Below are 27,607 nucleotides of genomic sequence, written 5' to 3' on the forward strand. Positions count from 1 at the left end.
GCTGCCTCATGGGCCGTGTGCTGCGGCGAGAAAGGAGACGCTCACGTGCACGGGCTGCAAAATACAGCTCCAAATCCGCCACAAGGTAATTGATGCAGCAAACAGCACGCTGAAACACGGCACGTCCAACGGCTTTCATTTGCATTTCTGATAAGGCTGAACCGTTCAGAATGTGGAGTATAATGCAGAATCATTATCATATAGTGATGAAAAGATTTTTGCAATACTAATGCGCAGCACATCCCAATATGTAAAAGGTAAAAGTAAAAGGCGTCATACAGAATGCAATGCAGTGTTACATCTGCATGCAGTAAGTTGGAAGAATCTCACATTGCATGATCAATTTATCAGGATACAATGTTTATAATTTATATATTTATTGTCACTTAAATATCGATAAGCAAAAACATTGTGGAAACCCTGAAAACGTTTCTAATCCAAAGGGATCCCAAATCCTCCCGAAATGTGTAACTTTTTTATCTTCAATTATGAGTGTTTCACCTCTTGAACTGGAAAATGTCAGGATGATCCTAGATGACACCTTTCATGTTATAAAATATGTATTAGTGCAGATTTACAGCTCCTGAGTTTAATAGTTGATTTGCTCATGGATGCCGTAGCAGCTTTTTTTTCCTGCCACCAACTCAGATGGACTTTTAAGGAAAGTTGCATGAAAACACACACACACACACACACACACACACACACAGCCCGGGCATTTCAAGCGATGGATCTGCAAACAGTGATGTGTACGTGTGGAAAAACCTGCAAATGTACACTTTTGCATTGCATGGTAGTCTTATTACTTGTGACTGCAAAGCCCACTCACTCAAATAACAAAGAACATGAGCACATTCAAGGCTTTTGCTAAAAAAAAAAGTGCACATGCACATTTTACACACTCGCACAAGGACATTTTTCTCTCCAAGTCGGTCTGCTCCCTCCTGTCTGTGTCTCATGGCTTGCAGCAGGTGCTGAAATGAGACACTAAATAACTATTAGAGTTAGAGCAAGGGCGAGAGAGGGGGAGGAGAGAATGAGAGAGAAAATGAGAGAGCACTTCCCCAACAGTAGCAGGGAGAGAGGAAAAGGAGAGCGAGCGGAGGAGCTCAGAGGGGATCTGCATCGCAAGTGGCTGTTTTTTCAACCTGCTTTTGTTTTCCCAAAGATCCAGTGAACAACGAGGAGGAGGAGGAGGACCAAGCGGACGAGCACAGATTGGGAAAAGTCCAAGCTGAGCGTCTAAAGACCGAGAGAGGAGAAGAGGAGGGGGGCCAAGCCGGGAGGAACACAAGGCAGCAATGGATAGCAGCGGCTCTGCCTGACCCTTGTACGGCACGGATTCACACACGGCTGCTGGCTACGATCCAGCACACACACCAGGCTGCAATCACCAATGAGGTACTGTAACAGCAACAATAACTAACCAGGCGTAGACATTCATTCACCCTTCATTGTCCTTTTGCTCCCACGGAGACGGGAGATAGTTGAGCATTGTTTTCGTACAGCTTGTCAGGTGTCTTTGCGTGAAATGACAGCTCTCAATGAAAAGGGAACGCAGTTTATTTTGATAGAATAGAGAAAACCGAGAAGGATTATTAGAACTGTTTGCGTTGCCGTCGTTTTGTTAACAAAAGCTGCTTTTTTTTTTTTAGCCTTTATGAACGTGCATTGCAGAGTACTGGGTTCAAATGTGAGATCTGACACTTGATTTTCACACCAATGTAAGAGCAGAAAGTAAATGCAAACTGCTCGTTGGGCTGTTGGGGCCGGTCGTGCTCCCAGCAGCGGTGAGCCTTGGATGTGATGGTTACAGTGCAGCAATGAGTTGTTGCACAGCGGGGCAGGTAAGTGCATGTCTGGAGTATGTCGGATGAGGGGTTGTTAAGAACACTGTACAATGGCCGAAACTTCTCCTTCGTGGGACATTTTTGCAAAACACATAACTTCTGGTCACTGAGGAGCACACGTGGATCTTTGTGTGAATGCCCACACTTTGCAAGGTGTGAATGTATCCGTGTACATATGTGCGTTTCTCAGAGGCAGCTCTTCCAGCCCGGCTCACTGTTTAGTTTGTTAGCTCATGTGCAGCCTCCGTCTGGTCTGAGTTATTGTTTACACGGCGTCCCGGGGAGGGGGGGGGGGGGGGGGGGGGGAACAACAGCTCAGTGATGACATCCAGCCGCCAGGTCTCGATTTGTCATTCTGGGGAAGCCGCTCCCTTCTTCATACACATACACATGCATATGGCACATTACCGCCCTCCAGACCTTTGCCCCCAAACTTCTTCCAACCTACATCTGTGTGGGGGGGGGTGATGGCGTCCTTTTCCGTCTGCCGTCACACTGACGAAGCGTGTTGTCATGTGAAATGTCTGCTCATGCAGCTGTTTGCATAGTCTGGAGGTGCATATTTTGGCTGGAGTGCAAAAAGATAGCTGTGGGTGTTTCCTGGATTATCAGATTAACTACGTTGTGCCCGGACTGGAACGCACCACCTGCACGGGACGTTGAACTGCGTCGGTGTAGCTTTTCTACGGGCGGGACATCCACTGAATCGCAGTCACATCGAGTGATGTGCGTTCCCTGTGGTGATATAACATCTGGGTGCTGTACATTTGCCTGCTCATATGACACACAGATTCATAGCTCACCGAGGGGCCCCTCCCTCTTCCCCCCCCCCCCCCCCCCCCAAGAACTGCATGTCTGGAGAGCACCTGCCCCGTCACCTGCCCCTCAGACGGTGGCTGTCTGAGCGTGTGTGTACGTATACGCGTTCCAGGATGCCACACCTCAAACCTCCTTCTACCCCATTCCTCCCTCACCTCGCCCCGCAATCGCAAACGCTCCTCAGCTCTTTGAGCTGTTTCCAGTCACGTGGACACGCTCGGCTGCCACCGGTCTCTGTCTTCCTTTAAACTAAAACCATTAGGCAGGAGAGCAACCTGCCCTTTAAACATCAGCTACACCAGTATGTTGAGGAGGCCCTGTTCACTTTCCAGTCTCTGTAGCTTGTGGCCCAAATGGCGGCAGACTTAATAGCCCATAATAGCAGCTCCCGCCTCTGTACGTGTACAGTCGAGCGGCTTTGTTTGTCTCCTGCCTCCATTTAGTGGTCCATTTCAGAGGAATGAGCTTGCCAAGTCATCCAGAGAATGTTGAAAAGTGTCTCCGTGGGTCAGAGGGTCTCATCTGGGGGTTGAGCCCCCTCTGAATTTGGAGATGAACTCGTCCTTAAACCTGGACCATTAAAGAGACCACCTACTGAGACGAGCCCTGTGCATTGGCTTAATAAATAATACATTAATGTGATGGCTTTGTAAAAGGGGGATTTCTTTCGTGTGACGAACAAAGAGCTGCAAATACCTGAAAGCACAAACCGTAACATACAGGAGTGCACAAGCTCTGTCTTTTATTATTTAATCAGCATAACAGAATATTTGGCCAGTGCATGAACGTTAACACAGAAAGAAACTTGAGCCCAGTGGCAACGTGTGCAGAAAGCTTGCAGCTGTGTTGCTGCACACCTGTCTAGCACTGTAGCCCTCGGGTTATTTCACAAGACGCTGGGGCTTTTGTGTTTGTGCTCCTGTAAGATAAGACCTTTCTGGCTCAGGAGGCGTTGCTTCCTCGCTAAAATGTTTTGTCAAATTGAATTTAAAAATGTCAAATTCAAATAAAAACACTTCTTCCGGGTTGTTTAGCTCTCATTCAATTCATCACTTTAATCCCGATGACACTGCTGAGATACACTGAGAGAATAGCTTTAGCGCTGCGCTCATGCGGAATAGTTTCTGGATGGTCAGCTCGTTGGGTGTGTTCCACTTTTACCGGATCACATTTCAAAACAACAGGCAGCCCGGCGGATGGCTTGTCCATACCTGTCCAGACAATAAAAGGAAAAATTAGTGTGTGGGGGGGGGACTGCTGGTGCTCAATGGCTAGAAAACAAGAGAGGAAGAGAGTGCAAGAAGATGCAGGAGCAGATGAATGCAAGAGATGCTCAGCACGTTGTGGTAAAGTAGGTCAGCGAATGATGAGATTGTAATCTGAGCGCACCGATTGACCGTTTGAGTAAAGCAAAGGTAGCAGCCTCCTTTCCAGTGAATTCAAACCAGAAGAATTCAATATAACATACAACATATTCAAGAATGGCACATTTACCTCAAAAGTAATCGGATTGGTCAATCTACAAAAAAATGAATCAAAAGGAACTTTGAGAGAGGATTAAAGGAGTAGGCTTAACTTTTTGTCTTATAAACAGCTTGAACTAATAGAAAGTCCCACAAATGGACTTAAACTAGTGACGCATCAGTCCGTTCCTTGATACTTTCCTACCTCGATCCGTAACCTGAAGTCCATTGGTCTTTTACACGTGTGCTACATGCCAACTATCTCCCTTGAATTCCTGAGCGTGTACGTTATTGAACATGCTTAATTGAAGAAAAGGAGTAAAGGGTTTGGTGGGCTCTATCTTCAGCTTTTGGTGCTCTATTGAGTATCAACTATTTACAGCTGTACACAGTCTTTATAGGGACTTTGGTGAAAATGAACTGCGGAGTGGAGTGTGTTCCCGATAAGGAAGGAACGCAACAGTTTGGCTCAATGGTATGAATCATTTGTTGGATAACAGCACGGCTCTGCCTTGCCAGGGATTTGATTTTTGGTCCTTATACGGGAAGTATTAGGCACAAGAATATACAGAGAATAGCTAGACGTGCTTAAAGTTTATCCACCACGAGTTGCCAAAGGATGTACGGTTTGGACAAAATCCTTTTGGAAAACGTCAGGCTCCGGAGCACTGAATCTTTTACCATTTATTACATTTTATGAACAATAAACAAAATTATTTATTGATACCCATATCCACAAATTATGAACATATCCATTAGTTTCTGCCCCTTTGTCCCATTGCTTACTGGCATATTACTTTTACTCCATAGTAGGATATCTGTTATTATATATTTCATTTTTTTTTTAATATCAAATGGTTGTTGAACTACGAGTAAGAATCCCTTTTTTGATGATCTTGTTTTTTAAGTAAAAATACAATACTGTTTGCTTACAATGAAGCAAGATTTGTTGTAGTTAATTTCATCTTATGTCCGTGTAACTTGACAAAACGTCCTAAATCAGAACTTCTATTCATAGAATGTCATGGCATCGAGATTACCATCATCTGTCAGAAGGCACTGATTATGAGATTTTGTGGATTCACTGCGCGTTGGATCCTCTGCCCTCCATCGACTCGGTAGCTTTGGCGTCTTATGACAAAGAACCATAATTACACCAGGTTATTTCCACTAGATTGTCAATAGCTCCTTTGTGTCTTTTCTCTCTTTGGCTGTGTGTCTCCTGTTTGTCGGCTTCTCTGGCTGCAGCCGTTATGGTGGCAGAGTGAAGCGGGGGGGCGGGGAAGCGGGGGGGGGAGGTCAAAGGTCCAAAGGTCCCGCCGTGTACGTGTGATATGGTCACCGCTTTTTTCCAGGCTCTTCAACGAGAGTTCGCTGCTTGTCTGTTTTGCGAGGGCGGGAATCGCACCGGTTGAGACAAGGTCAGGGGAGGCCTCTCGACATCTTTGTCGCGCCTTCAATCAAAAATAAATTGCCTCTCAAACACACATCGGCGTTCAGGTGTGTGTGTGTGTGTGTGTGTGTGTGTGTGTGTGTGTGTGATTGTAAGCCAGGTTGTCAGTATGCATCTTCATAGTGTCTCGGAGGGTCGTGGGTAAATTGCCCGAGGGCGTGGAGGCGGATTAGGAGGACCCGCACCGCGTGTAAACATTGGGCTACCCCCGCCCTCCTCCACCCTCCTCCTCTGTAGCCTCCGGGTTGCTCACCTGTCTCAGTGGGTGGAGGCCAAAAGAGCAACGAATGCCAAGAAACCCCCCGACCTGAATTCACTCAACCATTCTCACACCGTTCAGGCGTCTGGACTTTCAAAGAAGAAGCAGCTTAGTGCGTCACCTCCACATCTGGTTCTCCCATTGGAATTGGAATTTGAGCTTGTTTTGATTGATTCATTTAGCCCATTAAAATACCAACAAGACACATCCTGGCTTCCCATCCTGGTGTTTCAGGTAGATATTTAAGATGCTGTCCCGGGATACAAATTTAAATAATGTGCATTGCCAACAGCTGTGTCAAGGCAGATCTCCCGGCAACTATCAATCTTCTACTCTTAGTAGGAGATAAATATGTCAAAGCCGCTTGATATAATAACAAAAACAAGCATAAAAACATGTTGCATATTGTCTGAATTTGACCAACACGTTACCAGTTGACCTTAATTGTTTTTACGTCAACGTGTCATTATTGGCAGCAATATAATTATATGGAGAATCACCAGACAAGATGGCAAATAGAAAGTCAACACAATAATGACATTGCACAGTGCGACCTTTTGAATCGTTTTAGTAATTCAAGTGAAAAGGTTGAAGAAACAAAGGCTCGTCTTGTTGGCAAGTCTCATCACCATCACAGTATTGATATAAGTGACGCTGAATGATGTCATGTCTTCTCTGGCCAGACAACGCCGGGCTCTTTAGTTTGCTGCTTGGCAATTAGTGGTCTGATGTGACCGAGTTAAACTGCGATCTCACACACACACATCGGCCGCTCGCACCACACTGTCAGGACACTCCAGTCTGTCTGACCAAACACACCAGACACCGGTTCATGGGGAGAAGCTGTGTGACACGGAGACACAGCAGAGACTATGAAGTTTGCACCGCTAAACTGCACGACAGTTCAATGTATCCTCCATCAGGATTTTCAGTAAACTTCCTTCAGTGACCAGAATGTAGGCCTGCTGCAACAACACAGCAGAGTGCCCTCTAATTTAATAAAGTGTCTTGTGATGTTGGTTTCACTTCATATATCTGGGGCTGATAAAACATTTATGTAAGCTGAGACGAGGGGTCAGTTTGTTTTGTTTTGCTTTAACCGGAATGGTCAAAGCAAAGCAATGCAAATGGTTTGGCCCACAAGTTATAAGAATCAGTACACTTAACATCCGCGATATTAGAAAAATAAATAAATCAAAGATTGATTGGCTGAGTCTGGAAACATGTTACTTAGTCCACACAAAATAACTGCTTTGGCATTTGTTGTTGACTTCACATTGAGGATTTTTAGTCTTGACCTGTTTTGCATCCGGGTTCACTTCTTTGTTGCAGACATTGATATTTGAACAGCTGAGAAGGAAGTCTGCAGGTGTAAAATGTCTGTGACTAGCACACAAGAGAATGGAATCTCTGTCCTTGCAAATCGGACAACCTTAGTTTTGGGCTGGTACACCTACTAAGAATCTACGTATATAGATATGTATCCAAACTAAAAGCTGCCTCATCAGATCTGAATGTCAGTTTGTGTAGAGTTAGCGCCAAGGTGCGACATCATGAGGGAGGAGACCGACTGTTAGCAAGCAGGCAGTTTCACCTCTTAAGGCTGCAGCGGCGTTTGTGTGCACCGTTTGACGTGATTTAACAATGAGTCTGGTGAGATTTGTGCATTTCTCTGTCTCATTAACTGAGCCAGAGAAATGCACAAATGTGTTTCCTACTGAATGACGTCCATTGATATATTGTCATCGTCTGTGCTGCCGCTTTAAGGCATCGCAGCCATCAATGCACTAACATTACCGATGTAAACGGTGTACAAATGCACTTCTTCGCTCCCACAAGCAGCTCCAACAGTGAATCCGTTTGTGTTAAAGTCCGTATCTCCCCCATCGGCAAACATCAAACGCATTTTAAATATGCGATTACACAGAATTTGGCCTGGTCGTGAAGCTGAATCGGTAACTGATTTATGTTCACATTTATGTGCCGCACTCCATTAAAGGATTTTTCTGAGACCTTCAAGATGAAAAATATCACAATTAAAAATGCACCTTGTATAGCTGTCGGCGTGCCAGAGTGCCATTCATTAACTGCTGTATGCAGACATGGCGTCTTAGAGCAGCCTAGTGAAATTACAGGGGGAACCGCTGACAGCAAAGTCCATAACGGTCCCAAATAACACCCTGCTATGACAAGGGAAATTACCCGTCTTTGGAATTGAGGTTTTAATCGCGGGATATAATCGTATCGGCGCGAGGAATGTGCAGTACGTGTAATCGGATGCTTTGATGTTTTGATAAATGTGGTGGCGAGGCTTATTGTCAGTTTTGGGGATCATTGAGGTTTCTTTGGCAAATAAGCAGATTACTAATTTTCTTCAAATGGTATGTTGATTTATTACCACTTGGATGTGGGAGGAGGATTATCTCGCCATTCATTCATCAGGATTTAAAAGATAAAATGATCATTTGTGTTTCGAGAAAACACCTCATTGGATATAATCCACATTCATCCTGCAGTTTGGTTAACGCTGAATATCTCTGGCCGGATTACGGCATAACCAGCCGGTTATTACATCCAGGCCCCATTAAGATTGTGTCATTATGTTTACGGCTCAGTGGCTGCACTGAATGAGGGGATCAGTAGAAGGAGTTCCCACAATCTCTCAGGTGTCCTGTGCACAGGACGGCCTGGCCCAGGTTCACACATAAAGGCTGCCTTTGTCTGAAGGAGGGAACAGGTAACCATCTGTGCCTGCACTACAATGTGTGCATGAACCTCTGTTTGTGTGTGCGAACGTGCATGCGAACGCACGCGTGTGTGTGTGTGTGTGTGTACGGGAGCGTTAGTGAGAGTGAGTGCAGGAGGCAGCACTGATTGGGCCGCCTGCCGTTACCTGGAGAGCAGGTGTGGCTTTCCAACAGCCTCACAGTCACAGCACACGGCACCACACACGTGTGCTTATGGAAAGGTGGTAAACTATTGTCTGTTATCCACTTTGTGATTCCCCCGGCGAACCAACACCGACAGCCAGGAAAAGCACAGATTCATGCTATTATCCTCTGAGTCTAGATCTAAGGGCATCTATTAACATTCATTGAATCAAATGTTCATTACTTTGTTTCCATTAGTATCTCTTGCAAAGAGCCAGCTTATAATGAGCTTTTCTCATCCACATGAGTTAGTTCACCGCCATGTTTATTACACACACCAAACACTGGCTCTAGATAAGAGCCCTTTGTTTTCTCCGCTACCAGAAGGACTTCTGTGGCTCTTAAAATATAGTTACAAGGAAACTGAAGGCCTCATGAAGGCAAATGGCATCGAAATGTGCTACGTTACCACAGTCGTGGAAGGAGAGCAGCAGGAGGATCGCTATCTGGTTGTTGTAATCTGCAACCTCTATCGCTTGATGCCACCAAATCCTACACGACTGTACCTTTAAGAGAGACTCTGATGCCCACAATAAGTCAATAGCCAAGCCTTGAACTTGCATTCCTTCCTGTAACGCTCAGGGTGCAGCTCTTGGAAAAAAAAGTTTGGTTATAAAGAAGTCAATGAGGAAATGACTTTCATTTAATATATTCATGTTTAGATTACACAATTAAAGTGTAATGTGATACTGGTTACTATAATAAGATGTATACTTATCTCATGAACATCTCCAGTGTCTCACAGGGGGAAACAAAAGAAGAGTTGTGTGACTTCTGTGGTATCTACTTAAATACAAGGAATGAATATTACATTCTTCCCTGAAATAAGGATTAAGGCAAATGTACTGTTTTATTGACACGCACAGCTAAGAGAAGAAACTATTTAAGAAGTTTAAAGTGCCAAGAGAAAGAGACTATCCAGCCTACGTCGCTCTCAAAACAAAGCCACAAACTTAAGATTTATCAGCAAAAATAACAAATAATTCAACTTTACCCCTTTATCCATTTACCAAATGATACTACGGAGAACAGAGTCACCAAAAAGTCACCACCTCTCCTTAAAATGGTTGAATGATGACTTAATGTGACACGATGGCGTGCTTTTGTGCGTTTGCCAGGCAATGTACAAGTATCCAGGTAACACAAAGGAAATCATCTCTGAAAATGATTCTTCTAGTTGTGCTACGAAGGCTAAAGGCTTTGAATCAGGAGTTGAGGATTACCTGCTCAGGAAGCAGGAGAGTAAGAAGAGACGGAGACGTGTGTGTTTTAACGGCGTGTCAGCGGAGCCGGTGGATGAATGACCCGCCGCTGGGATTTAACAGAACCTCACTGGGAATATTCCACCGCAAAAGGTGCCTGCCAGCTAACGCACGCTGACAGGGAGGCAAACCAAGCGCCAGAGTGATGGACGGTCCCGGGTGAAAGGTGAGAGTGCAGAGGATGTGCTCTCTTCCTCTGTCTGAAGTGATATTCAGTGTGTGTGCGCGCGGATGTTAAGTACAGGGGCTGTGAGTGGAGAGGTCTTTAATTAGAGCAGGAAGACAGCGCTCAGGAGACACGCCGTACCGGACTTAATTGTGTGTGTGTGTGTGTGTGTGTGTGTGTGTGTGTGTGTGTGTGTGTGTGAGTCTGTCCATGCGGGTTACGTGTGTGTGTGTGGCCGGGGAACATCCTGCACGCGTCAATAGTTTCATCCATCTTGCCATTTGTGTGTGTGTGTGTGTGTGTGTGTGTGTGTGCATTAAGACATCTTAAACGACACTGAATCGCAGAAATGTTCAAAACACGTTGTTCAATTAAACAACCGCGGGGTGTCTGAACATTTACACATTGCTGCCTGCTGTTCATAACAACGAAACATTCTGTGGTTGACAGTTAATTCGTGTTTGGGCAACAACCGTATTTTGTTGCCGAGTTTGTTTTTTCTCACCGTACGTCTTTTATTTGAATAGTTTCAATCATTCCAATCATGTTTTCCACACAAGCAGCTTAATAAGTGAAAAGTGTTTTGATTATTATTTACTTTTATTTACACATATTTATCCTAATGTCCTTTCTTGGTTCCAGACAAGACATCTATCCTTTTTTTATGGGCTGATATTTAAAAGAAGGATTTGATTCTCTAAATTTGCATTGATATGAGGCCTTGTTAAAGTCATGATCATGATCGTGCATAATAGTGGCCCCACGTAAACAGACATATTAAACCGTTCTCTCCTCATTTGCAGCTCTCATGTGTTCGCTCAGCCATGCTTCCTGGCTATGGATTGTCACCTTTTCCTGATTTCCAGCCCCACCTTCACGCTTTTTGCTGCCGAGCAGAGAGTCCCAGCATGTGGATCCCCGGCTCAGGGGAGGCCCAGGCCCCGAGTGAGGCCCAGGAGGACCGGCCTCTCCTCCACCCGCGCCACCACAAGCATGTCGCTGTGTGCCAGCAGGAAACATTGGCTTTTATTGAGCTGCAAACGCCGGTGACCCCTAAACTGAACGGTCTTAGCTCGCCGAGGCCGACCGCTATTCCAGAGACACAATGCGCGACGCACTCGCCCCTGAACGGCTTCACGCGCACACTAAACGAACTGAACGACTGCCTCCGGAATGACAGCGAGGAGGGCACAGCCGTGAACTCGAACTCGCGTGCACCCGCGGGTGACCGTGAGCTCAAATGCCACAGCGGCGCCAGGACTCCTTCAGAGGAGCGGACGGAAAAACATCCTCACGCCGTCACGACCGTGTGTCGCCCTTTCCACGCCGCGCTCAGCCTCCCGCTGCCGTTCCCTCTGTCCTCTCTCTATACCGACGGAGACTCCTGGGAGTCTCCGTTACCTTGCTCTCCATCCTCCCCCGAAGGTCCCGGGTTCCCCAGGCTGGACCCCTGCCGGCTGCAGCGGAGGACATCACAAGGATCAGTGAAAGAGAAGTCTATCCGTGAGTGTGCAGCTGCTCTCCCCCTGTGGACAAGGTTTATGTTACAGATCGGATCTGCTTCCCCTTAATCTCATATTACGTTATTTTCTTGTTTCCAGGGCGAAAGATGCAGGTTTACTCGCCCGACAGCCCGAGCGATGAATCTCTCAGCAGCCCGATCTTGGACCCAGACTACATCTTCCCCGGACCGTTTGCATCTTTCCTGGAGGAGGACCTCAGCGGGTTATCCTCCCTGGAGGCCGCTTCGTGGCCTTCGTCCACAGACGCTCTCACAGACGCTCTCACAGATCTCCCGAACCTCGGCCCCGATGATATTTTTGATCTGCCCGAGGAACCGCTGCACATAATAGAGGACTCAACGCCCCCCGTGGGGGGAGGCGGCGGGAGTGTAGAGACATCGGGTGCCACAGTGGGGAGCTTTTTGGCACGCAGCCGTCAGGGGGACCAAGAACGCCGGCGCTTCTCGGCTTCAGAGCTGATATCCAGACTGCAGCTCTCTCAGAGGAAGAGCTCGTTCTCCTTGAAGCTGGGCAAGTCGCTGTCTGCACGCGTGGCCTCCAGAGACAGACAGAGCTCCGGCAGCCCCAACGCTGACTGTGAGTAGAGAACGCAACGCAACACGCAAAAGACAAAGAATATTCACAATTCACCGGCCTTCTCTTTTAACAAGCAGGAGGAAGCAAAACTCAACTTAAAGTCAAAGGGTTAACAGCTTTGTTGTTTCTGCACAACACAGTTAAATAAAAAATATCCATTGACTTGTTTGCTGGATACTTTATTTAATAAATGAAAGAATTCATTTATTATTTGACTGGCACAAAATGTTATATATTCAGGTTTTGAATCTGTTGATCAAGCAAAACACACTAATAGAGATGATCTCACTTCAAATGAGATGGAATTGTAAACTTTTTATTTAATGATTGAAACAGTTATCAGCAGAATCATTCTAAATGAATGCTAATAGATCTAAAAAAAAAGAGCGTGGAACATGTATTGTTACACCCAAAGACTAATGTAATTTACATGTCTGATAGCATAAGAAGAAGCGCAAACAGGTGGACTGCGGTGAAAACAACTGTAGCTGATCTAATAAAATAAAGTCTATTGCTTCTACCTCAACCTGCACAATGTGCTATTTAACCTCTTTAGATAAATCCAGCTGCAGGTACCGCTGCTCCGGGGGCTCTAGTGACAGCGCCCCCCACAGTCCTGTGGGACCTGCACCTGCTCCGCCCAGCGGGGACAGCAGTACGTCTTTGCATCGCTGGAGCACAAAACTTGGGTAGATACAGTCATTAACTATTCATACATTGCACAGATCAAAATATATGTGTTAATGTCAGTGCTTTTATTTTTTTATTTTTTCACAGAATGCGAAAGAAATCTATCGAGGAGGAGCTCTGCACCCTTCCCACCGTCGCTGGTTCCAACCGATTGTCACGTTTTTTGCCGAGTTGTAAGTCTGTCTGGACATTACACCTAATTAAACCAGGACATGGTTGACTTTTCCTGTGACTTTCCCGTTTTATCTTCCCGCAGCCATTCTGTACCAGGAATACAGCGACGTCGCCATCAACAGAGAGATCCAGAGGCAGCAAGGGAAGGAGCCGGGCCCCGAGGAGGAGGGGCTCAGGGACGAGGGGTCGGATGGGGCCCCGTCTCCTTCCAACCTGTCTCCATCCAGCTCCTTCCGCTCGTCACGGGGCTCTGCTTTCACACTGTGGCAGGACATCCCCGACGTTCGGACCAGCGGCCAGCTCGACAACTTCAGCAACGAGGAACGGAAATTACAGGAGGTGAATGGGACTTTATTTTATTAGATCAGCTACAGTTGTTTTCACCGCAGTCCACCTGTTTTATCCGTGTGCTGCAGACGAGCCGTCTCACCCACCGTCTCACTCCCCGTCTCACTCCCCGTCTTCACTCCCCGTCTCTCCCGTCACTCAGGCAAAGTTTGAGCTGGTGACGTCCGAGGCGTCCTACATTCGCAGTTTGACGATCGCGGTGGACCACTTCATGCTGTCTCAGGAGCTCGCCGAGTGTCTTGGAGCTCAGGACAAGCAGTGGCTCTTCTCCAAGCTGCCTGAAGTCAAAGGCGTCAGCGAGAGGTGAAGGATGATGCTGACTTTAAGCTGATGGGCCTCTGCAGCCTTTAAATTCTCCATTTTAACTTCTCAGTAGTCGTCTTCTCTGAGCGTTTTTTCTTGCCTTTCAGGTTCCTTCAGGACCTGGAGCACAGGCTGGAGGAAGACATTCTGCGTTTTGATGTGTGCGACATCGTCCTGGAGCACTGCCCGGCTCTTCGGAGGGTTTATTTACCCTATGTGACTAACCAGGCGTACCAGGAGCAGACATACCAGCGGTTGCTGTGAGTAGCTGCTTTCCTTTGATGTGGATCATGTCAGCAGTTTGAGGTCTAAATATATACAGTATGCAAATATATAATGCATACAATTACAATTGTAATGCTTGATAAGTCCATAATCTCCTCTAAGGGTATTCTGGTGTTATTTAAGTCCTGCATGACTTAACTTGCAGATGTTTCATCTAGAGTAGGCGGAACCTTTTTTTTTTTTTTTTTCTCTCTAAAGAAAAGTAGACTGTATTTAACAGCCACTTTCGCTAAAAGTCATTTAGGTATTTTTTAAGTGTACTCGTCCTGTCCTCTCAGGCAAGAGAATCCTCGTTTCCCAGGCATCCTGGCTCGTTTGGAAGAGGACCCAATCTGCCAAAGACTACCTCTGACCTCCTTTCTAATCCTCCCGTTTCAGAGGATCACACGCCTCAAAATGCTGGTGGAGGTAAATAATCGCTGTCGAATTCATGTTTGCACTTGAAACCCAGTTACTTGTTGTCATGAGGTAAGAACGGACAGACAGAGACATTCGCATTAGGTTTATTCAACAAACGAGTAGTATTCACTCTTCAAAAAAAACATATCTACTTTTCAGAACATCCTAAAGAGGACGACACCAGGCTCCCGGGATGAGGACACTGCCACAAAGGCTTTCAACCAGCTAAAAAAGGTGGTGATTATCATCCCTAATAGGTAGTTGGATGAGTACCAGTATTATCACTGGTGAGGCAAACAGTAATAACAATGTTGGTATGTGTATCTACTTAGATCATCAAAGAATGTAACTCCAGTGTGCAGTCAATGAAGAGGATGGAGGAACTTATTCACCTCAATAAAAAAATCAATTTTGAGGGAAAGGTGACCAAAGTCAATTGTTCATTGTTTTTATCTGCGTTGTTAACATTTTGCTGTGCATCCAACTCCTCCGCCGATTGGCTTTCCTTGCAGATCTTCCCTCTGATCTCTCAGTCCCGCTGGTTGGTGAAGCACGGGGAGCTCTTGGAGGTGGACACTCAGACGATGAGTATTTCTGGATCGAAGCTCAAGTTGCCCACGAGGCCCGTGTACCTTCATCTGTTCAACGACTGTCTGCTTCTGTCCCGGAGGAAGGAGTGAGTGAAACGCAGTCGATGCACGGAGACCATATATTGCACTGATTGCAGACTCTATGTGTACTGTATAGACATACATATATGATTTTGATAATAAATATTTTTGCAGCGCGTGGAAGTTCATGGTGTTTGTGCACGCCAAGATAGGAGAGCTAAAAGTGAAGGACCTCAGTCAGAAGCTGCAGGGCATCTCAGGCTTCATCTTCCACTTGCAGCTGTGTGGAGGCCAACAGCTCAAACACCAAATCCTGCTCAAGTCCCACACCGAGTGAGTGACAACAACAATTAAGTATGCCGACGTATAAACGGGGAGCTTTAGCAGAAGCTGATGCAACGGCTCTTTCGTGTGTCCACCAAGGAGCGGGAAGCAGAGATGGATTACAGCCATGTTTCCATCCGATCCGCTCGAAGACATCGAGCAAGCCAATGAGAACGATGGTCAGTGGAGAGCTTTAGATGCCCAATGAATCAGTGGAAACCTTTTAATCCTGTGATTTCTTGCCTTTTGCACTTAGATATATCCCAGGTTCAGTGCATCAAGAGCTATCAGGCGCTAGAGCACGACGAGTTAACACTGGAGAAGGCCGACATCCTTCACGCTAAGACCATTACAAGTGATGGTAAGAGTTTGGATGAAGTCTTTAGAAGCATTCCGGCCTCAAACTGCGCCTAAGTGAACGTAAAAAGTAAAAAGCTAGGTCCGTCCGTCCCTCTGGCGGTGTGAGTTTTAATCAGGTGCCGCAGTGGTTCCCTTGATGTCTAAGGGATGTTCTCTATCGACAGGCTGGGTGGAGGGCATCAGGCTGTCTGACGGAGAACGGGGCTGGTTCCCTAAAACCTACGTGGAAGAAATCACGAGTCGCAGCGCTCGCCTCCGCAACCTCCGAGAAAATATCCGCATCAAATGTGTGACGCAGAAACTGGAGGGGGGAAGACTAATCACTTTTACTGCCTAATCACTTTGCCTAATCACTGCTGCACCGTTGACCCCTTTGTCACCGGTCAGAGGTATGTTTCAGCTCCTAAGTTGCCTTTTTAAGCTTGTGGATCATTTTAGTCATGAGTTTGGATGAATGTGGGACCTATTTGAAGTACGCAGGTATGAAAACTGGCCTTATATCAAACTTATATCATTTTAGCTGGCACTGCTTTTATACAAACCAATGTTCACAGGAGGACATGTTTGTTGGTGCTTCCCTTTTAGGTGTGCTTTCTGGTCAGTCATTCATTTCCATTTAATAAGTCTGAAAAACACAGTAATTTAATCATTTCCAAAGATCATTTCCAATATCTCGGCTCATGTAAGAGTCCACATGTTGGGACTGTCTCAAGCTGAGGCATGAGAGGTACATGAGTGTCATTCAGTTCATGTTGCATCATCAGAAAGTTGCTTGCGGTAAATACTTAAAAAGCTGCATTAAGACCCATCAGAGGCCTTTTATAAGCTCTCGGTCTTCACTCTGCGCCGCTTTTGTTTCAGAAGACGAAATGAAAGGTTTCGAAGAGAAATGAAAACCTGATTTATTTTTTCTTTCCATCCGATATGTGACTACATATAATGTAGTGTTGCTCCTTTCCATCCATTTGATTTGTTAAAACATCCGTGCCTCTTTATTAAAGAGGAAGTCCAGATGAGATTACTGAAGAATGGTGGTTTTAATTTTTTGTTTTGTTAGAGAGGATTTCACAATTCTGCTGTAATAAGTGAAGGACAGAACATCCTGTTAAAAAGGCCACAATACACAAATAAGGATTAAGCGGACAATGTTTTAAATTTTTTCTTTTTATGTCACCAAATCACCTATTTATTATATTGACAAGTATTGTCTGAGAAGCTAAATACTGATCGATCTTATACTTCGCCATAAAGTTTCACTGGTTTCCAAAAACAATTAAACACACAAACTGTTAGACTCAATGACATTCCTTTGTTTCTTTGGACACTGTGAGTACATTAACCACTAATGCAAATACTGACAACAGCACCAAATATTTATTAACGCACAACAGAAAATAGCCCCCAAAAATGCACTACTTACTGGTAACGTCTGCTAAAAAACAACCGTAGGAACGATTTTACCTTTTTTTACTGTTAAAACTGTTTATATGCGAGTCATTTCAAATCTTGGCGATGAGTGCCACAGACACGGTGGAGAATGTGGTCTTTTTACTGCATTTGTTGACGGTGAGAAAAATACAAAATAATTTACTTTTAAAAAGAAGGAAATTGACATTCACTAAAGGACACATCTACAAAAGAGGTAAAGATTTTGCCTTTAACATCAGTTTTAATCCCGTTATAACCATAGAAAACTGTTATATTCAGCTTATCATAAAGGATCAAGTAATACTTTGATATACTGATGACTGAATTCCATATTCCATATTACTCCTCTCTTTAGTTGCAAAAGTCCCCAATTGACCAAAAGAGCAGCGTAACTGACCTGAGACCTGCTGTTAACGAACCACTATAATGAACATTCAATTGTAAACTTCCAGTGGCACATACAATGTTTATAACCCCCTTTTTTCTATGTCTGTGTTGTGAGTTGTAATTTATTCGGTTGCTGTTGCAGCACGTGTATTTATACTCCTCAAGCTGGTTGTTCTCCAAGGAGATTCTGATGTATATGTACTTGTGCAGATGGCTTCATGTATAAAGGGTAGAAAATGAATAATTTACTATTAGGTCTGTAATTTATGTGAACAAAGATTCAGCAACTATTATTAGATTCCATAATTATGCCGTTTTCAGTAATACTAGCTATACATATTGTAATACACTGGATGTTCACTGGATCAGCACACTACTGTAAATGTTTAACCATTGAAATAAATACAGATACTTCCGTTGTTCTATTTTGCTGAATAAATGACTCTTAAAGGTTTGTTGAAAGTTTATTGTAGAAAGGGTCCAACATTATGTAATTTATAGTAAAGACATGGAAGCTAAATATGTACAGTTGCTTCGGTACTATTTTCTCGATTAACTAACGCTCTACAGAGTACACAGCGCTTGAATTAGTCACCACCCTGATGTTTGACTCCACGTGGAAGGGAACTAAAAGTGTCTCTTTCATAATAAAAGCTTTTCCACATCCAGGTGAGTCAGCTGCGGCCGTTGATGTCGCAGTGGTCGGCGGCTATCATCGGTTCCTGGGACTCCTTCCTGCTCCTCTGCAGCTTTGGCATGATTGGAGGTGCAGTGTGACTCACAGCAACATGACTGTTTCTGTCTGGCTGCAGACAGAGAAAAGAAATCTTGTTGCTACAAAGTTGATTCACATTTGAGGTATTCAACAGAACCTTTTGAAGTTGTATTTGCAAGAATTTCTTGCAAATACAACTTTTTTTTCACCCCCCTGATTTTCCAGAATTAACAACCGCATAACTGACTTTAAAAGGGCTCCAAGGTCGAGGTGTTTGGCTGATGTTTGACGGACATAATATGCAAATATGTCTGCAGATTAGTTAATATGATTAAGCAGTTTTCAGGGCGGAGCACAGCCGTAGGCCAGATAATTCTTTGAACATGGTTAGAAAAGTTTCTCTCAACATGTACAGGCAATCACTATCTGCGAGTGTTAAAAATTGGTCAAAGGAACCACAGCGAACTACTTTGCCTGGAGGAGAGCAGAAGGTATGTCTGGAAAGGACGGCTGCCTAGTTAACTAATCCATCTCCAGAGCAGAGGGACTGTAGGCCATCAACCTGCTGTATCCAGTCTTAAGTATGAAGGTGGCTGGCTGCTAAATGAGAACAAGTAAATTACCAGGTGCTTCGTCCACACACGGTTGTCACAGCACAGGAAATCTCATTTTAATTGTCTGATAACTTCTATCTTCTCGCTGTCCTGCTGATTCCATTGGGCCATCTCTTCACGGTTCTGGGTGATCGGTGCAGAAGGTCTGACAGCCGAGGAGGTTTGCACTACTAAGATGGACCATTGGCAACAATTTCTTTCCTTCTCTATAATGCTCGGCAGATTTTGTAGCTAGCACCCTAAAATATTCTTTAAATAGTCTTTGAACTGCATTCCCACAAACAACCACAGAACAAAACTCACCCAAATAAAACGACAGAATTCTTTTGATCTCAAACTCATTTGTGATTAATAAACCAAACCAGTAGCAGCCAATGAACTGCAGAAATGGGAAGACATATTGTGAAAGATATGCTAGAACATTGTTTTTTCCTCGATGTTAACGGGTTTTGGGCCACTTCCATTCAATAGAAAAAAAAATTGCACACAACATTGGCACACGAAAGAGTCTATTTCTGGATTTTTTTACCTCGATCACCCGCAACACACAATGGCAAACACCACAAAGAATTCACCAACGCCGCAGTTCCCCTCTGATCCTCTTTTGCCTCGCTTGCTATTCTTTACAAGTGTATATGCCTTAAAAGATGTCAGACAGCACAATCTAACCTGTTGTAATTGAAACATCCAATTCCGATAATCCTCCACACAGGTACAGGCGACCTGCAGGGGCTCCACCAGCTCACCTAGAACACAACAGCCATTGTTAAACGCTTGTGTTTCTCCATGCACTTAGTTTAGCAATGATCACATTCTACAGTTAGCCAAGAAAGTATTAATGTCCGACGTTTGCACAGCACACCTATGAGCTCAAACTCCAGCCGTCCAGGCAAGGCGGACCTCTCGACTGCCTTAATGCTGTACCGGGGCAGCCGGCCCTGTTAGAGAGGACAAAGACGTTTAAAAGCTTTCAATTGTGCGGACAAAAATGTGTGAAAAGATCACGTCAGAAGTTAACAGTGAGTAGTTATGCCACAGTGGTTGGGCGGTGTGTTATCGTGTATTCCTTCCATAGAGTCACTTTCCAGTACCTCATATCTTATATTTAGGCGCTTGTTGTCAACTGACAGCAGCAGGATGTCTTGAGGGAAAAGAACCATCAATCTTTCTTGTCGTCCCTGAAAGAAAACAGCCATGTCACTGCTACTGTTGTGTTAGAGGTTTGATACTGATGCTCCTACTGGCAAAATACATTGACACTTCAAATAATGTTCTATAGAATATAGAAACTTATCACGATGACCATGATGACAAATTTCGATGCCAAATTTCGTGTTAAATGAATGAGACCTCTGCAGAAGGCCTACTTGCCACATTGTGTGCTAGTAACTTAACTTTAACTTGAAACCTGACTTACTCAGAGATTGATTAGTAGATCCTCTGACAAAAATGCTTTTGTAAGTGGGCGTTTGTCTCACATCAGGTGTGAGGAATAGAAGCACATAGAGATGGATAAAAATATCTGTTGTATCTGTCTGTATATTCTCTTCCCTCTAGCTCGCTGCAGAGCTTGGCTATTTCAGAAGTAAATTTATTTTCATGCCAACAAACAAGTAATTCTTGCTCTCCAGTTATTTTATCCGTGCTAATGTGCAGACTGAGGAGTATTTATTACCTGTCTTTGTGTCTTGGTGATATGTACGATAGATATGTACCCCGGCTGACCCATGTGCTGTATCGGCGAGCCCTCCCACTGCCATATGGGAGCTTGTAGTAAGTACTTATTCAGTTCTTCTCTTTTCCAGTGCTCATCACAGGGTAACTAGGGAAGAAATACGACGCGTGACCATTTCATTCATTACAATTTGACTCGTCTAATTGTCACATAGAGCTGTAACCAGATGAAAGCAGTTGGTCATTACAAGATGGGAGAGAGCGCAGTGGGAGGGACTCATGGGTTGTGCCATTGACTTGTATCTCCTGTCTTCTATGTGTTGCATCCATTTCTGTAGCTCTACAGAATTGGAGCATATGAAGACTTTGGCGTCCATCATTGGACCTGGAGGAAAAGAGGGAACAGGGTGAATCACGCTCAGTACCTCACGCTGCCTCTTAACTGATTTTGGTCATTTTTGCCGACTCACCGCTGATCTCGAACATGTGTGGTGAATGTGCCGTTTTTACCGCTTCCAAGGAAAGGCCAGAAAGGGGAAGGATACCCTACGAGGTTGCACAACGTGTCAGAATAAACCGATGTGCTTTAGTTTCCTCTGAGGAGATCGTGATATCTCATGAAACGTGATGGCTTGTGTGTGGTTTCTGATTTACACATCCAGCAGATACTCAGTTCCTATTCCGTCTCACTTAGGTACTTTTTTAACCTGGACCCCATGTCGGGTTATTGATTTTGTGTTGTCAGAGTGTGTTGTATTAGAGCTTGTATGGGTACGAAAATCATAGCTTAGTGTAATCTAATAGATGTAAATGTGACCCTGGCTAATTTGGAAAAAGTGGGACATGAGATGTCAAAACAGGATTTACAAGTATACAAAGGCTCACAAGCTTACAAGCTGTATAATGTAAAGGAAAAACAAATTGTTTTCCTATGGAGTCTTTTCCATGTTGTCGTAAAAAAAATTAAAAAAAATTCTCAACCTGTGAGTGTCAAAAACAATGCATATGCTTTGGAGATGCAAGTGATGACATTGCACCACGTTTTCAATTAAATGCACTGCACATTAGTCACTATATGAACAAAACATGGGAAAATTGGGTCCAAGTTAAAAAAAAAGTACAGAAGTTACCCTTTAATGTGTGTTTGAATCTTAGCTACAATTTGAGTCATTTCATTTTTAAGTAAAGCGTATGAATACCTCGTAAACAAAGTCTTGTCGAGGGTGGTCCAGTGAAAGGATCAAGAGGTGGAAATAGAATAACACCAGGAAGTGTTCCCTGGTTTCCTGTGGGAGGGGACAAGACGTGTGAGACCATGTGACACCCAACAAGCAGGAAGAAGTGCGGTGGATGTACGGTGTCAGTCTTTCCCTCAACGGTTTAAAACAGACTATGTAATAAAACTGACCGGTTTCACCATTTATCAGAATAAAGATGTCGCTTGCCAGACAGAAGTCTAAAGTGGTGAATGGAATCCAACAACTAGAGCAGCAACTCACAAAGGAAACACATTCTTCAACGCGACTTCAGAATAAACCTTTTTAGGATGATGTTGGCGTGCGGCCACACGTTGTTGTGTTACCTGTGTGTAAGTGTTGTAGAGAAACACCAGGGAGGAGTGGATGATCTCGCCATACATGTGTGCAGGTTGACCCTCCCACTCCCTGATTGGCTGATGGGAGTAGATCCTGTGGTGCAACTCGTCTCTGCTTCTGCCCCACAGTACCCCCTGCAGACACAAACCTGGTTAGGATTTGCACACGTAAATCAGCCCTTTCCTTAGTTCCACTTTGTGTGTTTTTAAATAATAAAGAAGGTCTCTGATAAGCTGTGTTATTAAATGTTTTTTTGCGCCGTCACCCCTCCAGTAGCAACATGGCGACATATTTCACAAAAAGATTGACGTTTGCTTCACTGTTGCGAGCATCTAGTTGTTGTTAAAATGGTTGTTTTGTTGGGGGTTTGGAGCTTCACATGTCGACAATTTCTCATCCAAGTGGATAGATGTGCAAAAGCTCAAGTTTGTGTGGCAGTGTGTCCTCCCTCATTTATTTCCTGTAAAGTTTGAATCACCCCAAACAGGGAACGCAGAATCTCTGCGCTGTGTGTGTGTGTGTGTGTGTGTGTGTGTGTGTGTGTGTGTGTGTGTGTGTGTGTGTGTGTGTGTGTGTGTGTGTGTGTGTGTGTGTGTGTGTGTGTCTGGCCTGAACAGAAATAACTGCGCTGTGGAACAGTGGAAATTGTTCATACTCATGTGAAGAACATCAACTCAACTTAAGCGCTAAAAAGTGTTTTGCTAAGTTTTGCCAAGCTGTGTTCTGTGCATGATGAAGAATCTGAGTCACACGTGTACACACACACACACACACACACACACACACACACACACACTCATAGATCACGCCACAGCACAAGCATTGTGACCTGTTGTTCCAGGTGGCGTATTGAAGGGCAGCGCGGCGGTGCCGGGGGAGGCTCATCTCTGCTGGTCCTCACTGACAGCTGAAGTCTGGTCTCTCCCAGACTCCACACCCTGAAGAACACATATTTCATCAGCCACGTATGAGCAGTCAATGCTTCGGGTTCTGAGTGGGTGTCTTCGTGGCCTCGTTGTTGCACGGATGTGGGTTTGGTTTCTGGTCTCGTCTGTACACTGTGAATGTTAAACTGCATGGCTCTGTATTACTGTTCAAAGCAACGACATTCACAACAGTCTCCCTGTTTGCGCGTGTCCCCTAATGATGCTGCTTTTGTTTGGGCTGCCTGAACCTGGTGAGCCTTTAAGAAAATGAACATGAGATTGTAGAGAGATCGAGCATATTAGAATTTAAATGACGGGTCTTGATCCTCCTGCAGCCCAGTGGCAGACAGACGTAATCAGATTACAGAAGTCCGAGCTGAGACAGACAACCCCCCCCCTTGTCCCAGAAGGAGGTGACCACGTCCCTCCAGCGCCATTTCTTTAACAAACTAATACGTTTCTTATTTTAGACCCGTCCATAAATGCCTAAATAAGCACAAACGCGGTGGTACTTGTCAGCGCTTCTGTCTCTGTAACTCTGACAGGTTCATTAAATACACATGTAGAGCTCGTGGAACTCAAAATAGGGTGAGCTCATATTCAACATGAGTCAAGCAGCTTTTAAAACAATATATGTCACAAGTTCCCCAATGATTAATGTATTGTCAGCTTGAGTTTTGTGTGGGCTTGCATTGCAATCTTAAACTATGGCATGCATATAATGCTATGTACTTATTAGTTTGAATGATGTTATTCGAATACCGACAACATCAAACTCAATAATAATGACTAAGTCACTAGTGATGTAGTGATGGATACATCATATGTATCACTACATCATATATGTACATGTGTGTGTTCATCTTCTGACTTCTTTGTCTGTGAATGGGCTGCAACCATAAGTAACAATCCACCACGTAAGCAGTCATTATTTAACAGCCACCCATAAGAACTGTGGTAGTTACTATTGTAATTATCCTCTGGTAATCCCTTTGCCTTAAAACAAGAGGGGATTTGTCCCGCCCTGACTCTGTATTAAACCCCTCCATAATTCAGCCATTGTCTTTTAGTAAACTGCTAATCACGTCAGTGCAGCATCACCGAGTCCACAAGTTCATGTTTAGTAAATAGAAGCCAATTAGTTCACCAGTCTTGTTGTTCTGCTGCGTGCTGCTAAGTGGAAAACATATGGATATAATGTGTTGTACTGCAGGTGCTTTTATGGTGGTTAAAGGCAGATTGATCTGTTATTCTCTGTTTAACCTGGAGGATTTCTTTGTAAAAGCACATCCTGTTACCGTGAGAAAAGAAGCATTTCGTGTGTACATCATTGATACTACGCTGCAGCTTTGACAAAGGTTATGCGAGAGGCTTCCTCTTCTTAGGCTTTACACGTAAATGCGAAATGTGACCCACTTACAGCTAAAGAAAAAAACACAGAGGTTGAAAGAGAAACAGCTACAAAATACTTATGTATATGTTATGTTTTCGTTCTTTATTTTTAACGGATTTGCAAAAATTTGCAAAAAACAGTTTTCACTTTGTCATTATGGGTTGTTGTGTGTAGAATGTTGAGGAAAATAATGAATTTAATCCATTTTGGAATAAGGCTGTGAATACTTTCCGGATGCACTGTAAAATGCTTTATTAACTTCCCAGTGTCGCTGCTTCCTCCTGCAGAACTCATCGATACACAAAAGCACATTTAGACAAAACTAAAAGTTACTCTCTAAAGCTCTGAAGATAACCACCATAACCACCACACATTTTAGCCAATCTGCATTTGGTTCCGGGATCCAAACACAGACACACAACTCTGCTTCCCCACCTTTACTTTTCTATTTTTGAGCATTTCTCACCATTAAATTATGGAACCATGTCTTACCCTAAATTGTCTCCGGAGAGTTCCAGGAGCTCGATCTCGTCGGGGCCCACCTCGTCCACCCCTGTATGGCTCTGGGTCACACTGCAGCATCCCATGTTGGACGAGGAGTGTGTCCCTCTCCTTCCGTCTCAGCTTCTAGTCCTCAAACTGAGCACCATCTGCCCAGACGATCATCCCCGCTGTGTGTGTGCGCGCCACACTTAAACCAAAGAGATAACAGAAAAACGGGGGCTGGTTGGGTCCAAAAGAGGATATTGTGTGCTAAAGAAGAGAAGGGAGGGGGTGTTGCTGCTAAGCTCTAGTTCCCCCTTTTTGCCAGCATGTAGTTTATAATTAAACAGAGCCACAAGGACAAAAGGTGTTACCGCTGTCAAAGAGGAATTGAAGATAAAAGTGGTAAAAAAAAAAAAAAGCGTTGGGTCACAGCTTTGTAGTTGTTCCTTCCTGTCAGTTGGCTGTCGGCAGAGAAATTAACCATTTCCTCAGTTGTTTGTTCTATTGACGGTCTGAACTCAGAATGGGAACTTGATGACGCTTTAGCATGACTAATACAAACTAATTCTGCTGCTTATTAAACCTTGCCCTTTGCAGATGTAAAAAAGCAGCTGCTACGTCCACTTACATGCTGATAAGTAAGGCTCCGATGCTGCCAGCCTTTTTGTTGTCATGCATCAAAATGAAGCAAGGATCCTGTTGGGAAAGATGGTAACATGAACTAATAAATATTCATAGACAAGTGAAATAATTGTGAGTTATGAAATGCAGATATGAGGTGCTGCAATGAAAACAATAAGCAACAACAACTGTCGCCCTGTGTTGATCTTCCTGGTTTAAATTACAGTGACATGGTGGGAGGGGTTGTACACCGAGTGCTTTTCTGAGGCTTTCCATGTACAGGAGGCGTAGCTGAGAAGTGAGGCAACTTGACATAAGATGAGAGACTGATATACTTTCTTTTGCCTCAAATGTTAATGTTTACCTTCATTAAAGTAAACAAGTCGACCATAAATAAAATGTACAATGATGTTTTACGTCGTACTAAACCTGCTACATTTTATTTTTTTCAACATCATTTAATATAACCTTTTTCTTCTTTTTTTCTAACAACATTTTGAATAACAACATTAGAACTTGACTGTTTCTAATGTCTTGTTCTGACTGTGGTGTTTCTCATGCTGCCAATAGATTTCATAAGTCTGCCACTAGGTGTCATAGAGCTGCCACTAGGTCAAGTCAAGTCAAGTCATTTTATTTTGTATAGCCCAAAATCGCAAATTACAAATTTGCCTCAGAGGGCTTTACAGTCTGTACACATACAACATCCTCTGCCCCGAAACCCACCATCGGCACAGGAAAAACTCCCCAAAAAATGAAAAAAACCCTTACAAGAGGGAAAAAAGGGAAGAAATCATAGGGCTGCCACTAGGTATCATAGAGCTGCCACTAGGTATCATAGGGCTTCCACTAGGTATCATAGGGCTTCCACTAGGTGTCATAGAGCTTATAATGCAGTCTTGGCGGTGAGGCTGCAGATTGCAACAAAATGAAACTCCTCCTATGTGCCAAGCCTGCTAGAGAAATAGGTTGAAGAAAGGTGCAGTGACGATTTAATATGTATTATTAAAATGATTGTTAATGTATTGTTTTGATTATGTCTTATTGTGTTTGAAAGCTGTACAAACACCTCACAAACACCTGTATAACAACAATAACTGCCAATAGGTGACTTCTTATTGCAACACTACTAACAATTGATTGACAATAATTGTACAGCGAATGAAAGAAAGCCAGCCTTGTAGAGGGGCTAAAGTATGGAACATTATCTCAGCTACTGCCAGGCTTGTTCTTCTAGTATTTTACATTAGTAAATAGTTTGTGTAAAATATTTAATAGTTACAGTATTAAAAACACTCCTCCTCGCTGTAAATTAACAGTTTTCACAGTGTTGTGTGAGAAACACACACCTTCCCTGAAGAGGTGACTGAGTGTTAATGACAATCGATTGTCTGCCATTTCCTCCCACTAATCACGTATTACAACCAACTCCAGTGATGTCAATATATATATATATATACTTTTTTGCCTTTGTGATTCGGAAGTGTCGGTTGTATGCCAACGGAGTTCATCACTACGGACACAACACAAAGTGCCACGTTTCCTGAGAACATCAGCTGATCATTTTTATGTGTATGGATTTTAGTTGAGTCACAGAGGAGCTGTGTTGTTTGTCTTTCGTCCACACATAAGTGTACAGATTGATGGATAGGCCTGGTTGCAGACTTAATAGTTACAATATGCAACACTATACCGAATATTGTTTTGCTATAACTTATATTACACTTATATACCTTCATATTTATAATGTACCAGCCATTTTAAGTTTTACCATATCGTGTTATACTGTTACACCACCACTAGGTTAATTTACATTACTACAGCACTACATACAATACTATAATTTCTTTATTATACTGCACTACTAATTTTGTGTTCTGTTTGTGTAATGAAGCATTTTAAATTACCTAATGTACGTCTATTTTAAAGCACTCTTTCACATCTCCCTTTTCTCCTCAAATTCACAAACACCA

At 43.9% G+C, this 27,607-nt stretch overlaps 2 protein-coding genes across 2 annotated transcripts; one reads left to right on the forward strand and one right to left on the reverse strand.

Moving 5' to 3' along the window:
* Positions 1–1,005: 1,005 nt before the first annotated feature.
* On the forward strand, positions 1,006–18,064 carry arhgef19 (Rho guanine nucleotide exchange factor (GEF) 19). Its single transcript, XM_040193298.2, has 16 exons — positions 1,006–1,401; positions 11,006–11,705; positions 11,804–12,301; positions 12,858–12,990; positions 13,079–13,164; positions 13,248–13,504; positions 13,656–13,816; positions 13,924–14,076; positions 14,380–14,509; positions 14,660–14,734; positions 14,833–14,922; positions 15,013–15,176; positions 15,286–15,444; positions 15,535–15,614; positions 15,692–15,796; positions 15,960–18,064. Exons 2-16 carry the CDS (start codon positions 11,027–11,029, stop codon positions 16,130–16,132), a joined length of 2,943 nt encoding a protein of 980 aa, XP_040049232.2. The 5' UTR covers positions 1,006–1,401; positions 11,006–11,026; the 3' UTR covers positions 16,133–18,064.
* Positions 18,062–25,869, reverse strand: LOC120829334 (putative pleckstrin homology domain-containing family N member 1). The gene is made up of 12 exons (XM_040193359.2): positions 25,642–25,869; positions 25,020–25,218; positions 23,038–23,146; positions 22,196–22,342; positions 21,813–21,899; positions 21,084–21,159; positions 20,862–20,998; positions 20,615–20,761; positions 20,031–20,117; positions 19,802–19,877; positions 19,609–19,685; positions 18,062–18,416 (listed from the first exon to the last, which is right to left on the reverse strand). Exons 2-12 carry the CDS (start codon positions 25,112–25,114, stop codon positions 18,285–18,287), a joined length of 1,170 nt encoding a protein of 389 aa, XP_040049293.2. The 5' UTR covers positions 25,115–25,218; positions 25,642–25,869; the 3' UTR covers positions 18,062–18,284.
* Between the last annotated feature and the right edge of the window lie 1,738 nt (positions 25,870–27,607).

This window comes from Gasterosteus aculeatus, chromosome 2, assembly GCF_964276395.1.
Source record: "Gasterosteus aculeatus chromosome 2, fGasAcu3.hap1.1, whole genome shotgun sequence".
Lineage (NCBI taxonomy): Eukaryota > Metazoa > Chordata > Actinopteri > Perciformes > Gasterosteidae > Gasterosteus > Gasterosteus aculeatus.

Bases quoted from the DNA above. Each gene is read 5' to 3' on its own strand.
- LOC120829334 (XM_040193359.2), bottom strand. From the start codon at position 25,114: ATGGGATGCTGCAGTGTGACCCAGAGCCATACAGGGGTGGACGAGGTG. The intron at 21,160-21,812 runs GTATTCATACGC...GCAACCTCGTAG, and splicing joins GACAAGACTTTGTTTACGAG to GGTATCCTTCCCCTTTCTGG. The intron at 20,118-20,614 runs GTAATAAATACT...GTTTTCTTTCAG, and splicing joins TCACCAAGACACAAAGACAG to GGACGACAAGAAAGATTGAT.
- arhgef19 (XM_040193298.2), top strand. From the start codon at position 11,027: ATGCTTCCTGGCTATGGATTGTCACCTTTTCCTGATTTCCAGCCCCAC. The intron at 13,505-13,655 runs GTGAATGGGACT...CCCGTCACTCAG, and splicing joins AGGAACGGAAATTACAGGAG to GCAAAGTTTGAGCTGGTGAC. The intron at 14,735-14,832 runs GTGGTGATTATC...GTATCTACTTAG, and splicing joins CTTTCAACCAGCTAAAAAAG to ATCATCAAAGAATGTAACTC.